The sequence below is a fragment of the Poromitra crassiceps genome (genome assembly GCF_964638095.1).
Source record: "Poromitra crassiceps genome assembly, chromosome: 9".
NCBI classification, from domain to species: domain Eukaryota; kingdom Metazoa; phylum Chordata; class Actinopteri; order Beryciformes; family Melamphaidae; genus Poromitra; species Poromitra crassiceps.
In genome coordinates, this window is record NC_139630.1 from 25,417,070 (window position 1) to 25,431,699 (window position 14,630).

At 43.6% G+C, this 14,630-nt stretch overlaps 1 protein-coding gene across 2 annotated transcripts in view; it reads left to right on the forward strand.

Annotated features, from left to right (window-relative positions):
* LOC310782762 (inverted formin-2-like) overlaps positions 1 to 13,115 on the forward strand; it is a 55,349-nt gene extending 42,234 nt beyond the window's left edge. The window contains exons 8-13 of one of the 2 annotated variants that reach the window (XM_083643504.1): positions 1,391 to 1,523; positions 4,323 to 4,664; positions 4,948 to 6,752; positions 6,786 to 7,059; positions 7,876 to 7,932; positions 10,319 to 13,115. In XM_083643504.1, the coding sequence (XP_083499630.1) occupies positions 1,391 to 1,523; positions 4,323 to 4,664; positions 4,948 to 6,752; positions 6,786 to 7,059; positions 7,876 to 7,931 (2,610 nt within the window). In that variant the 3' untranslated portion in view covers position 7,932; positions 10,319 to 13,115. Of the gene's footprint in view, positions 1 to 1,390; positions 1,524 to 4,322; positions 4,665 to 4,947; positions 7,060 to 7,875; positions 7,933 to 10,318 lie in introns of both variants that reach the window. The other variant, XM_083643503.1, reaches the window with a different exon arrangement.
* The last annotated feature ends 1,515 nt before the right edge of the window (positions 13,116 to 14,630 follow it).

Consider the following 14,630-nt stretch of genomic DNA (forward strand, 5'->3'; position numbering starts at 1 on the left):
AGGCAAAGTGACCGCCTACTTCCTGCTTCAGCACTGTACCAGAGATTTTCATCCACCATTATTTTCCCATAGACATTTTGTAAAATGCTTATAAAAAGACTTTTACTTTGTCAAGCCAAGCGGTTCATTTATATTTATAATTGGGAGAGACCATAGAACATTTCACTCTGACCAAAACTTTAAAAAACAACACAGAAAAAATATTTTCTTTAAATCCGCAATTTTTTTTTTAACGTTTTGGTCCGAGTGAAATGTTATGTGATCTCTCCTGTTTCTAAATATATCTGAGCCGTTTGGTTTGATGAAGTAAACATATTTTTAAAAGCATTTTACGAAATGTCTATGGGAAACTTTGGCTCCACTTTGGCTCTCTATGGTGACCTCTGATCATTTGAAAGTGATAGAAACAGTGATTCTACTGTTGAACTCAGTAACATCAGGTCGTCCAATTCCAGACAGGATATGACCAAAATAACCACATCATGTACCAATATATTTAATCTTGTAGTATTTTCACTGAGCTGGCTCATAAATTAATAATCCTCCATCTGTCTTTTTTAAAGTGTATCATTTTGAAAATTTGTATCTCATCCCGGACACTTATTGTCGTTATATTCATATACTCAATATTAAGGCTTCGTTAACCCTTTCATACCTTCAGGATGTTATAGATACTTGTAAGAAGTGCAGGATATGTACTCAAAGCTCCTATTTTTCCATTGATCAGCCAATACCGATTCTCTAAGTGACTGTCCCCCAAAGTGGGATTTAAGGCTTCTCGCTTCTTGTTTGTGACTAAGTTCGTAACCTAATGTTTCATCATTTTATGCTTAAAGGAACAGCTCACCCTAAAATCCAAAATACATATATTCCCTCTCACCTGTAGTGCTATTTGCCTGAGTTTTGGAGATATCGGCCGCAGAGTTTCTGCCTTCTCTCCAGTGGAACTGGATGGCACTCGGCGTGGTGCTCAAAGTGCCAAAGAAATACATTTGACAAACTCAACAGCAATGTCTCTTTCCAGAAATCATGACCCCGTTACTCAAGATAATCCACAGACCTTGTTATGAGCAGTTTCATGGAGGAACTATTTTTCTTTTGACCGAACAACACCCGCTAGCTGCTAGCTAGTTCCTACATGAGACTGCAAAAGAAAATAGTTCCTACATGATACTGCTCACAACAAAGTCTGTTCATATTGATATATATTTTAGGGTGAGCTGTCCCTTTAAAGTGTCTAAATATTTATGAAATTTGATACCTAGCTGTTTACGTCACTTAGCTTTTGGTTGTCTTGTCAGGTTTCTGGATCTGTCTTGGCAAACAGATTTATCTCTCTCACTCTCTCTCTCTCACTCTCTCTCTCTCTCACTCTCTCTCTCTCTCTCAGGTCAGTAGCAGCCCTTGCTCGGCCCAGCTGCTCTCCATCCTGCAGGCCTTGCTGCTGATTGGTCCAGACAGAGGAGAGATGTGGTTGGCTCTGGAGCTGCTGGCCGACCGAGCCACGCTGCTGTCCGAGGACGGTGAGTTGAGTGACACCAGGACAGTGTTCAGTACCACTGACTGTATAACTGACACTTTAGCCCCTTTTAGATTGGCCCAAAAACCCACTCATATCCACAAACCACCAGCTTTTCCCTCTAAAAGTTACAATTGACGAATGGCTCAAATGACTCTGCAGTCATTGGTTGATGACTTACAAAAAAATTACACCGGAAGCGGAAGACGCACCCATCAGGCATCATGGCAGCTAGAAATAAGGTGGATAGGCACGGCTTTTTATCGGCTTCGGTCTTATCGGGAGGCGACAGCACACCCAGTGGAAACGTTATTTTTCGCCGCTTGAGAACGGGCGTCAGTGCTTCCCACAGCCTCAAAATGTACTTCCTTAACTCATTGAGTGCCAGCCACTTTTGGAGAACGGACGCTCCCAGTGCCAGAGTTTTCAGAGCGTTTTCAGTGATTTCTCGAGGCCCACAGAATATTGTGTGATATTACTATGTAAACAGCGAACACGCACAAAGAACGAGCTGGCTCTATTGTATCATCAGCAAAAAAAAGTTTATTGATACCATTTTCCGTTCTTTAGTTATGAGCCGGAGAAGATAGGTCGTTTTGAGCAAATACAGGCGTTTCAAATTATTAGCTGAGATATTCCGCCTTTTGTGAAATGAAGCATTTCAAGCACATTCACGGACTCTGAAGATAATATTTTCTGATGTAGTGACGTGGTGTAGTTGTGTGATGCCCTGCGTGCCCCACCCCCCTCTCCCCCCTTCCCCCCCTAAACTGCAAACTCCTCCCCACACTAACACACAGCCTACACGCACCCACTCTATTTTCGGAGCGCTCCGTTTTTGTGCCCAGCGCACACGGAAATGCCAAACGGGACTGCAGGGAAAGGTTTGGCCCTTCGGCGTCGGGTGCTGCCTTTCTGGCGGCTAATCGTGTGGATAAACTATGCAGACAGACAGACAGAGGCAGAGGGGGGGCTCAGTTGTGTGCGCGGATTGACTGCTGTTCGCAGCCAACGTCAGCTGCAGACAGAGCAATCTATACTGTATGGCTCTGGCTGCAGCATGAGCGGTTTCTCTTTGATCACGGCTTTTTCCAGTTGTTTTCCGGACCTTTCTCTAATCTGGAGAGCACTGTCGCCACCTAATGAGTCCGTAAAATAGGTTATACACCTTCAATAGCTCCCATATTTGTACAGGAGATGCCTGAGGCTTTGATCCACGTCCCACCGTCAAAAAACGCATTCGACGTCGATCGACGTCCTTGGCACTCTACGTCACTATTTACTTTGACGTCGATCGACGTCCTTGGCACTCAATGAGTTAACGGTTCATGACTTTAAATTGTCTTTACATTGTGTCCAACGGAACGCAACTGACTGAATATGCCAACAGAAGAAAAGGCGTGCCAATAATCGCCCTTCCTGAGCATTTTCATTTGCTGCCTTGCCTACACCACAACACACGCGAGGTTGGAGAATTGTGGATTTTTATATTTTTCAGAACATTTTCAGAACGGGAGATGGACTATCAGCTACAGTGCTGCATCGCCAAATGGCTGACATGACGTGATGCGCAGATTAGACACATTAGTATTGCAGAGCAATCTAGATCAATATATATTGATTAACTGATTAACTATCCGGCCGTGGCGATATCGCTGCCACAGCCTATATATTGGAAACAATGTGTCAATCTACTGGTTTAAGTGTCCCGCAGACAGTGAGTTCATCCACTGAAACACACGCTCAGGTGACAGTGAGTTCATCCACTGAAACACGCTCAGGGGATCAGCTGTAACATGTTTGGAGGCAATCTGAAATTGTCAATAGCCTTTTTTTTTTTGCATTTAAATGATTTAACACACATGTAACCAGTACTTTTGATGGGGGGAAAAGACAGTACACACATATATACAAGACATCTTGTCAGTCTGCAATCATTTATATGAAATGAGATACATGTCATGTACATTTTTAAGTGTAGAATCTTATATATATAAAAGGGAGCATGTGGGCAATGTTTGTTTGTTCTCAATTTTTGTCTCACTGATGATGTCATAGGAGGCATTGTGACATCACTGGTGATGTAATCAGTGATATAAGAGGAATAGAAACCGCACACTCTGGCTCCGATGCAATGAATTTAATACAAGGACAACTGTTTTCCTTGTATTAAATTCATTGCATCGGAGCCAGAGTGTGCGGTTTCTATTCCTCTTATAGATTCTTGTCTGTCACCGGCACCTCGCTGAGATTCTATGGTGTGCATTTTCTCCATTTTTGACAGATGTAATCAGTGATGTCATAAGACTGATGATGTCATCAGTGATATCATAAGAGTAAACTCATCTTATGACATCACTGATGATGTCATAGGCACTGATGTAAACTTAAGGGGCACACACACACCCACACCCGTGCACATGTAAACTTAAGAGCAATTTTGTGAGCAACACACACGCACACACACACCTGTGCGCAAGCCAATAGTCCAGGCGAAGCCATGCAGCAGCGAAGCTGCGGGTGAGGCCGCGCAGCGGCCGAGCTGCAGGGCGGGCGAGCCTAGGAATCGAGCGTGCGAGATGCCCAGTGTACTTAACAGCACACTATGCAGGATTGGTCGGTTGCCCTTGCCCTTTGTTGTCTCGGGTACACTACCAAAACAAGAAAATCCAGGCACATGCTGCATAGTGTGTCTTTAAATTGTGTGTGTGTGTGTGTGTGTGTGTGTGTGTGTGTGTGTGTGTGTGTGTGTGTGTGTGTGTTTGTGTGTGTGCGTGCGTGCGTGCGTGCGTGCATGTCACAGCTCAGGTAGACTCTACTGATCGTCTGCTGGAGAGGCTCCTCCCCTCAAAGTCGGCCTCAGCCAAACCCAAGGTCCGGACCATGGACAGAGCTGTGCAGACACGACTGAAGGACAGTCCTGCCAGCCAATCAGAGCCTCTGACCAAAGCCACTTCAGCAACAGCTCCTCCTCCCCCTCCTCCTCCTCCCCCTCCGCCTCCTCCACTTCCTGGAATGGGAGCTCCACCTCCTCCGCCACCTCCTCCACTTCCTGGAATGGGAGCTCCTCCTCCTCCGCCGCCTCCTCCACTTCCTGGAATGGGAGCTCCTCCTCCTCCGCCGCCTCCTCCACTTCCTGGAATGGGTAGGGCTGTGTATTGGCAAGAATATGGTGATACAGTACGTATCACGATACAGGGGTTACCGTTACAATATATTGCGATACTGTAAGCGAGGTGATTTTCTTAATTAATCTAATTTTAGGAAAACAATCATAATATAAAGAACACACCACCCTATGCATAGCATCTGAGTAAAAAAAGTTATTATTATTATTATTATCATTATTATTATTATCATCATTTTGAGAATCTATCACAAAACACAATATTGTACTCAAGTGTATCGATATTTTCTTACACCCCTAGGAATGGGACCTCCGCCTCCTCCTCCACTTCCTGGAATGGGAGCTCCGCCTCCTCCTCCTCCCCTTCCTGGAATGGGAGCTCCGCCTCCTCCTCCTCTGGCAGGAGGAGGTGATGTCATCGTGGCCCAGGTGTTTCGTGGTGTGGGGAGGGCTTATTACAGCTCCGCCCCTCCAGCTAGCTCTGCCCCCTGCCCCACCCTCCGCATGAAGAAACTCAACTGGCAGAAACTCCCGTCCAGAGTGGTGACGGCCAGTAACTCCATGTGGACATTTCCCTCTGACGCAGTGGAACCAGACTACTGCAGCATTGAGGAGCTCTTCAGTCTTCCTGTAACCGAGACCAAGGCCAAAACCACAGCCAAGGCAGAACCCAAAGAGATCTCTTTCATTGATGCCAAGAAAAACCTCAACCTCAACATCTTCCTGAAGCAGTTCAGATGCTCCCATGAGGAGTTTGTGTCTCTGATCCAGAAAGGAGATCGGTCCAGGTTTGACGTGGAAGTCCTCAAGCAGCTGATCAAACTACTCCCAGAGAAACACGAGGTGGAGAATCTGAAGGCCTACCAGGGAGAGCGAGAGAAGTTAGCTGGAGTTGATCAGTTCTACCTGCGACTGCTGGCTCTTCCGTGCTACGCTCTGAGGGTAGACTGCATGTCGCTGTGTGAGGAGAGCAGCTGTGTGCTGGAGACGCTGCAGCCCAAAGCAGAGCTGGTGGAGCGAGCCTGCCAGAGCCTGAAGGAGAGCACTCGGCTTCCCAGCTTCTGTAAGCTCATCTTGGACATCGGAAACTTCCTCAACTATGGAAGTCACACGGGGAACGCAGAGGGTTTTAAGATCAGCACTCTGTTGAAACTGACGGAGACCAAGGCCAACAAATCCAGGATCACCCTCCTCCACCACATCGTAGAGGAGGTACAGCAGCACCACCCCGACCTGCTGAACCTGCCAGATGATTTGGAGATCTGTGAAAAAGCTGCCGGAGTGAACCTGGAATCCATCCAGTCTGAAGCCAACTCTCTCATCCAACGACTGAAAAGCTCTGAGAAGAAGGTGGCAGGCTCCTCTGCTGAGGACCTGAAAGAGCAATACCTGTCCGCTATCCAGGCCAGCCTGGGGGCCTGCGGGGCGCTGGAGGAGCTGTTGACCTCCATCCAGGACCACAGGGAGCAGCTGGCAGTGTATCTGTGTGAGGACAGCAGCAGCTTCAGCCTCACAGAGCTCTTCAGCACTGTCAGGACCTTCAGAGGAGCTTTCCTCAGAGCCATCAAGGACAACCAGACACGAAAAGAGCTGGCGGTGCGGGCGGAGAGGAGGAGGAAGCAGCAGGAAGAAGAGGAGAGCAAACGGCCGAGAGGAGAAAACGGAAAGGTCATCAGGAGGACCGTGGCCGTCCAGGAGGAAGGCTGCATCATCGACAACCTGCTCTCTGAGATCAAGAAAGGCTTCAACCTGAAGAAGACCAAGCCGCATGGAGACAGGAGAAGAGACAGCAACCTGCCCCCTGCTGACAGCAGTCTGCCCCCTGCTGACAGAAGCCAGCTGGACCAGCATGGTAAGATGGAGAGGTCATTGGCTGTAGAGGAAACGCAGAGCGTCTCTTCACAGCAGGAACAACCTCCAACACCTGCAGACACTCCAGAGGCAGGAGATGCTCCAGATGCAGGAGATGCTGCAGCTCTCCCTGCTGAGTCACCCGAGTTGGGGTCAGCTGAGACTGTCAGCCCCTCAGAGTCTCCCACCCCGAGCCCCCCTGCCCAGGCTGATGCCACCCAGGCTGACCCCACCCACAGTGCAGACCCTGCCCAGGCTGACCCCACCCACAGCACGGACCCTGCCCAGGCTGACCCCACCCACAGCACGGACCCTGACTCTGGGCTGCACTCCTCTCCTGACTCCCAGACCAGAGAAGGAAGTCCTGCAGGAGAGGAGGAAGAGTCCGCCATGCCGGAGGAACCGGTACACACAGAAGCTGTGAAAGACAGAAAGGAGTCGAGTGGGAACAAAGAGCCAGAGGAGATCAAACCATCAGAACTGACCAGAACCCAACCAGCTGAGGAACCGGATTCTGATTCAGACAAGACAAGGAGGAAGGACTCCAAAGGCTGTTTTCCAGGTAATTTCTGCCCAGGAGCAAACGACTGTATGTACAGTACTGTATGAGTGTATCTACTGTGACTAAAATGATTATTTTATTTACAGTGGATAAATGGAGGAGTCGTTTAAGTTTATTTTAGTTTATTCATTTGCACATTTTAAAATCAAAAACAAATGAAGTTGATCCATTCCATCCGATAACATTTGGAAAGTCTCGAATGACGTTTGACTTTGTAATAATTCTGCCTCTCAAGTTGCTCATCAGATTGTAACCAATGAGTGGCGCACAGAAGAGGAAGTCTTGGCCCAGATGTCCGCTGGCGACAGCGAAAACCACAAAATATCTGCCATTATCCCCAGAGTCTAATCGCCGTCAGACAAATAGATGATGGGGTTCCCACATTGTAGAAATATGGGCCTTTTTCACATCAGCCATTTTGTGTCTAAAAGGCAGGATAAACACAAGTGCAACCAAAACATTAATGAGGGTCCTAGCACTGGAAAACCTAAATGGATTGCAAGTTGGAAACTGTCATTAATGTTTTGGTTGCACCTGTGTTTACCCTGGCTTTTAGACACAAAATGGCTGATGTGAAAAAGGTCAATTAACGTCAATACTTTGGCAGACGTTAAGATGGAGATTTGGGGGTGATCTTTATCTGTTTCGGGGGGTAGATAATAACTAAATTGCCATTTTGAGGTAAGCTGTTCCGTTAGACTTGTAAACACAGTTAAGGTTAGGATTATTGTCCGGACTGATTACATTTAAATATTGAAGGATTCCTGATGTTTCAGCCATCTCTCTCTCTCTCTCTCTCTCTCTCTCTCTGAGCAGATATTCACAGTGGAAAAAAACACTCTAAACATAAAAAAGGCTGCGTGTCTCAGTGAGGTGGGTCCAGCTGTCGGAGGGTCCTCAAATATCCTCAAATAACCCTAATCACCACTTCCTGTCTGTCTCCCTTCCTGTCCATGTCACTTCCTGTCCTTCTCACTTCCTGCCCATCTTGTAAATACTCATTCTTAAAATTCATCGGAGGAGTGACCAAGTCATCTTTGCTCAAGTCCCAAGTCAATCTCCAAGTGCAGTCCATGTCATTAATGTCAAGTCTCAAGTGTAAATGCAGAACAGCAAGTCAAGTCAGAAAGAAACCGCTTTGCAATGCAGTTTCACAAGAATTTAAATTCAGTCGTCTGCTGGAACAAATCTCATCACTTTCAATCTAAGCCATTTAGACAAGATCTCAAGTCAAGGCTTTAGAAACCTTTTCAAGTCATCAAAGTACACAGTCAGAGTCAAGTCCCAAGTCACCAGAACCAAAGTCAAGTGAAGTCTCAAGTCTTCTCTTCATGCATTAAGTCAAGTCTCAAGTCTTCTCTTCATTCATCAAGTCAAGTCTCAAGTCTTCTCTTCGTGCATCAAGTCAAGTCTCAAGTCTTCTCTTCATGCATTAAGTCAAGTCTCAAGTCTTCTCTTCATTCATCAAGTCAAGTCTCAAGTCTTCTCTTCGTGCATCAAGTCAAGTCTCAAGTCTTCTCTTCATGCATTAAGTCAAGTCTCAAGTCTTCTCTTCGTGCATCAAGTCAAGTATCAAGTCTTCTCTTCGTGCATTAAGTCAAGTCTCAAGTCTTCTCTTCATTCATCAAGTCAAGTCTCAAGTCTTCTCTTCGTGCATCAAGTCAAGTCTCAAGTCTTCTCTTTGTGCATCAAGTCAAGTCTCAAGTCTTCTCTTCGTGCATCAAGTCAAGTCTCAAGTCTTCTCTTCATGCATCAAGTCAAGTCTCAAGTCTTCTCTTCATGCATCAAGTCAAGTCTCAAGTCTTCTCTTCATGCATCAAGTCAAGTCTCAAGTCTTCTCTTCATGCATCAAGTCAAGTCTCAAGTCTTCTCTTCATGCATCAAGTCAAGTCTCAAGACTTCTCTTCATGCATCAAGTCAAGTCTCAAGTCTTCTCTTCAGGCATCAAGTCAAGTCTCAAGTCTTCTCTTCATGCATCAAGTCAAGTCTCAAGTCTTCTCTTCATGCATCAAGTCAATTATCAAGGAGTTCAATGTGACTCAGTCCCCACCTCTGATTATCAAGGAAATAATAATAAAGTAAATATAAATAGGCTACCTCACCCTAACGTCTTGCTTCACCGCATCATTGTAGCCTGAAATCGGAAGTCACATCATTCAGCAAGGTTCCTCTCCGTCCCCTGATGATGACATCACTGCTGCCACAGGAGTTTGATGGTGAATCCAAAGCCCTGTTCGAAACCGTCCCTATTACAGAAATAGTGGACTATATAGTGTGCTTCGCCATTTTGTACTAGTGTCCCAATTCTCAACTGTTAATTTGATTCACTCACTATATAGTCCACTATAACATACCCACAATGCACTGCAATTTCTAGTGAACAGAGAATGTATCCTACATTTTGTCCCATATAATGCAAAGCGGTCGTGTTTACCAAAAGAGAAGAAGAGTGAGGTAGTGACATGTTTGCTCGTTCTCCATATAGTTCACTATATGATAAACACTACATGGGGAATAGTGAGTGAGTGAATGAGTGTCCAAGAGAAAACATGCACATCCAAAACCAGATAGGGCAGGTGCCGAGCTCAAAGGTGAACAAGTAGTACAAAATGAATAAAAAGCTTGCACACTGCGTGGGCTCCAGTTTCAGTGTTTTTTATTTTAACACCCAAAAAGTGACGTTTCGAGCGTCAAAGCTCTTCATCAGATGAGGGAATGAGTGAACCATATAGTTCACTATATGATAAACACTACATGGGGAATAGTGAGTGAGGGAATGAGTGAACCATTCCGAACACGGCTTAAGTGTCCACCCTCCGGACTTGTGGACTTCAGTCGTACTTTCCATGACGTTATAAAGCTGCTGATAGAGAGGCCTATGTCTATGCCTATATGTCTTTACAACATATAGGCTATAAACACATTCAAATACTATTTGTAAATAAGGACCGGACTATGGCTAAATTGGGGTTTCTTACATCGCCCACAAAGTCTGCGAGTCTGCAAGTGCAGTGAAGTCGGACATTTGTATTTAGCCTAATTTTGTCGCAGCTTCACTAACATGGTGTGCCTTCTCTCTGCTCTCCTGGTGAAATCAAAGGGGCTGCATCTCTGTTCAACGTTCTGCACATGTTCTTGTTCTTTTCTTATTTGTGATTTTTCACGCTTTTGCCAGTGAATAAAGGCAGTGAATACCTCCACAATGTTGTCCTTTGACATAATGCAGCTGCTGATTCCCTCTGATGTGTTTTCTCTCCAGGAGAAGAGAAGACCACAAGGAACCTCACAGACTGAAGACAACCTGACACACTGCCAGCAAAACACACTGTCCAGGGGAGAGAGAGAGAGAAAAAAACTACTAATATACTGTTCCAGAAATATTCAGGAAACAGTGAAATGACTTGTTTGGCTTTGGTTCGGGGACAATGAAAGAACAGATTGACCATAATATTTCTGTTGTTACTCTCCCCACTCTCACAATTAGGCTTACAAGTTATACCTTGAAATATATTAAGTGCAATTATTTATTCTTGTTTTTACTGAATACAGTACAAAAGGAACTACAATATGCAAAAAAATACAATCCCCACATTACACAATGTACACTGTAATACAATATACAATATAACATACAACACCAGCAGTGTGAGTGTTATGAATAATATCAATGCTAAATAATAAACTCGCATTCTGTGAGTGTGAGTTCACGTGACCGGCTAGGTAAGTGGTAATATGATATAAGTAGTCAACACTGATGGCACAGTGATACAATAACAGTCCAACATCTGTACAATAAGTACAATAACACAATAAGTACATCAGTCTATCACTTATCAAGTTTATTTTATAAAGCCCTCAAGTGTTTGAACATAAACATAGGAATGAAATAGCAGAATAATACACAGAATATGGTGAGAGGTTTGCCCAAAAAATCTCCACCGACTCTCACTTCAACACATCAATCCAGTCTGATGGCTTGAAGTAGCGTGTGTAGACTATTACAATGATAACTTTAACTGGATTATTTTACCACCGAGTTCCCATTCACTGTCCCCCACATTGTATAACTTTAAGGCTCGAGATATACTTGCTTTGACGATGCGTTAATGTGCGTATCTTAGTGTCTGTTTGGATTGTTGTTGTGCACGTCCTCAGAAATTAACGCTATGTGTACTCTCCATAAGGGCACAGGATACGCGAGGCAGCCATCATGCAAACGGGTTTCATATAAGTATATCTATATCTCTAGCCTAACTGTATGATCTGCTTTACTCACTTTATAATCACTGAGTGCCCATTCATTAGCAATGCCGCCCCCTAGCTGCACAAAGTCAACATTACTGTGTGATTTACAAATGAACTGAAATGAACAAACAAAGACTGGGATCAGACTTTTTATATAAACAAAGTACAAATTGCAACTATTGCTGCAACTTTCAAGAAATAGATTGGTAACGCTTTAGAGTACAGTGAGCAACTTACAGGGTAAGCACAGGTAACAAAATCTGTATACTTACAGGGTAAGTACAGGGTCACAAATTCTGTACCCTGTACTTACCCTGTAAGTACAGATTTTGTTACCCTGTACTGATTTTGTACCCTGTACTACAGATTTTTAATTACCTGTAAGTACTGATTTTGTTACCCTGTACTAACCCTGTAAGTTGCGGGCTGTATTCTAAAGTGTTACCAATAAATAGAATATTTTGTGCGTAAAATTGTTGATATGATGTTTACAGATTGTTCACCTGTTACTGCCGATCTTTTTGTGATGTTAGACTGAAAGATTGTAAAAGTTTTGATACAACGGGCGATTTTTTGGGGCAACTCTCGCAGCAACAGGCAACAACACCTCTGGATGAGAAATCTACTCCCATGGGTTTAGGTTTAGGGTGGGACCCGTCATGTCCATTTTTAAATCCAGCATCTTATTCACCTTATGTAGCCACGCCCATTTGACCCGGTTCTGTGGCCGTCCTACGACTTCCGGCAAAAAAAAAGAGAAAAAAAAATGGCTGGCTGCTCCAATATCATCTAACTCTGAATTAACTAATAATTTAGCCAATTGTATGTAACATACCAAATAAAAGCAAACGGCAATGTCTAAGAATGCAATGCCATGTAACTGGCTCGTTAATTCTCGCATTCCAGGGAATTACGTTAACGTCTGTGGGTCTTATAGACGTAAGTGGCTCGAGCTGCGCTCGGAGGAGAGAAAACCTTCTGAAGCTTTCTTTGTTGGAGTCCAGGTATGTTTTACAAGAAAGTGCTCGTCATTGTCCACGATAACGTTATCTGACCTGGCTAACAGTGGATACTCCGCTTGCTTGCTGTGTACCGAGCTCAAAGTAGTAGGCTACGTTTTTGTTTTACACCCTGCGCTGTCCGCTACAAAAACAACTCTCTTCTTCATGACGTTCTTTCATATTTGGCGCCGTGACCGCCGGAAGTGTTAGACGGACCCGGAAGAATTTGGCCCACTGTAAGGTCTGAACATAAGGTGATGTCGGGAAGGCGGCTATATAACTCTCCAAAGTCAATCTAAATTTTGACAAGGGAAAAAAATTTGCATGGCCTGATTCAGAGTCCCTTGACCTCTCACCTCAAGATATCTGTATGAGAATGGGTTCTAGGGTTAGGGCTACACACCTTGAGTTGCATGCACTTTCTGTCAGAAAATGTTTAAGCTTTTTTTTTCCAATCAAGTCTAAATCTAACTTTAATAAGTTTTGAATAAAAGTTCTAACAACATGTTTCTTATCTTGAGAATTTATTTTAGATTTAGAATATCAATTGTCTATAAATTATAATAAATCTAATATAATTTCACAGCATTTATTTTTGGGCCACTGCCCTCCATCCAGATTCATTTTTGGCCCTTCATACGAAAGAATTTGGGCACCTCTGATTTAGCTGCTGTGCCGGATTGTTACGCTGTTCTGCTGTTGGGAGAGGTGCATGCGTGGTTCTGATATTCTGAATATACAGTATTAAGTTACAGTATAAGGTTGTAGATTGATTTCCCTGCCGTGCTGCTGTTTGGTCATTAAATAAATGGAGAGAGAGTCCTCCAAAGATATATGTCGGTTCAGTCTTTGTTTTTGGATATGTGAATGTTCTTAATAAGAGTGAGAAAGAATTGACTGAATTCTGTATGCAGAATATATAAGAAGGAGATTTTTTTGTTTTTGTTTGTATCATTGTAAAGCCACAGCATAGTAAAGAGGCTAATGTAATGTGTGTAGTTCTTCATAGATCTAGCCCAGTGATACTCAAATGGCGGCCCGCGGGCGCCCCCTGTGTGGCCCGCGATGGAATTGCAACATTTTTTATTATTATTATTATATTTTTTTTACAGTGCACCTGAACGCAACATGCAAGATACCCGTTGAATACGTGTCCAAATGTTCATGTCATTCTGGCCAATACTTATAGCATTTCAGTCTGGAATATGGAATATCTTTCAATAATCTATGATTTAGCTGCTAAATTGTCAAATACCGCCATCTGCTCACTACCCAGGCACTTATGTATGTACTTAACCTAACTATCCGGTGTGCACAACATTGTCAGACTAAACTCTGGCTGACACTAGGGATGTCAACGGTTAACCGTTAATCGATTAACCGTCGCTAACGTCGTTGTTCGGTTATTGCTGTCGGTCTATCAGTTAATATACATTTTTTTTTTTTTTACACGTTTTTTGAGTTTCCTTGCAGATTTTGCACAGTGTTTTGCATCATGCAACTATTTTGTTCAAATTTTGTTCAATTGTTGGCAGCAAATCGAAATAGGCTATATTTTGTTTAAGTTTTTATGCTGCAAAAGACAGTAGGCCTAATGTGAAAAAATCAAAAGAAATAACAGATTGTTGTTGTTGTAATGTTTACATAAACAGGAAATAAAGCTCTCAAAAATATATTTCCTTGTCATCCATATAAGAGCCAGAATGATTTTGGAATGATTACCTGATCAAAATGTGGCAATAAACTTATAAATTTCAGCAAAGCCAACAAAAAATAAAGGCATAATTCTAACACAAAAAGCATTAACATTTCAGCATCTAAATAGACACGCCTTGTTTGGGCATGAGCTCATTGAGTAAATAGACCAAAAAAAATAATAATAATAATATTAAAAAATTATGAATTAACCGATAGGTTAATCGATTATTAGCGTCGGTTAATCGAAAGTGAAATTAACCGAAAATTGACATCCCTAGCTGACACCCCAAAAACCTACAATCCGCTACAGAAAAATGTATATTGATTGTTTATTAACTGGCCCCTGGCCTTCTATCATTTCACGAAAGTGGCCCCCGGGCAAAGCAAGTTGAGTATCCCTGATCTAGCCTCTTCATTTTGCACTCAAAGTGCACCAGATTGATGCATTTTACTTTAAAATGGACACAATTTTCTTCCAATGGGGGGGCGGGGAGGGGGGCATGCACATGCCAAATGTCCCCACCACTTTCCAAATCAAACCTACACCCTTGTCTACTCCTATAACTCCTCTAACAAGCTGTTCACAGTGATTTAAGGCAAAAATGCCAAGGGGCTACTCATTGGACA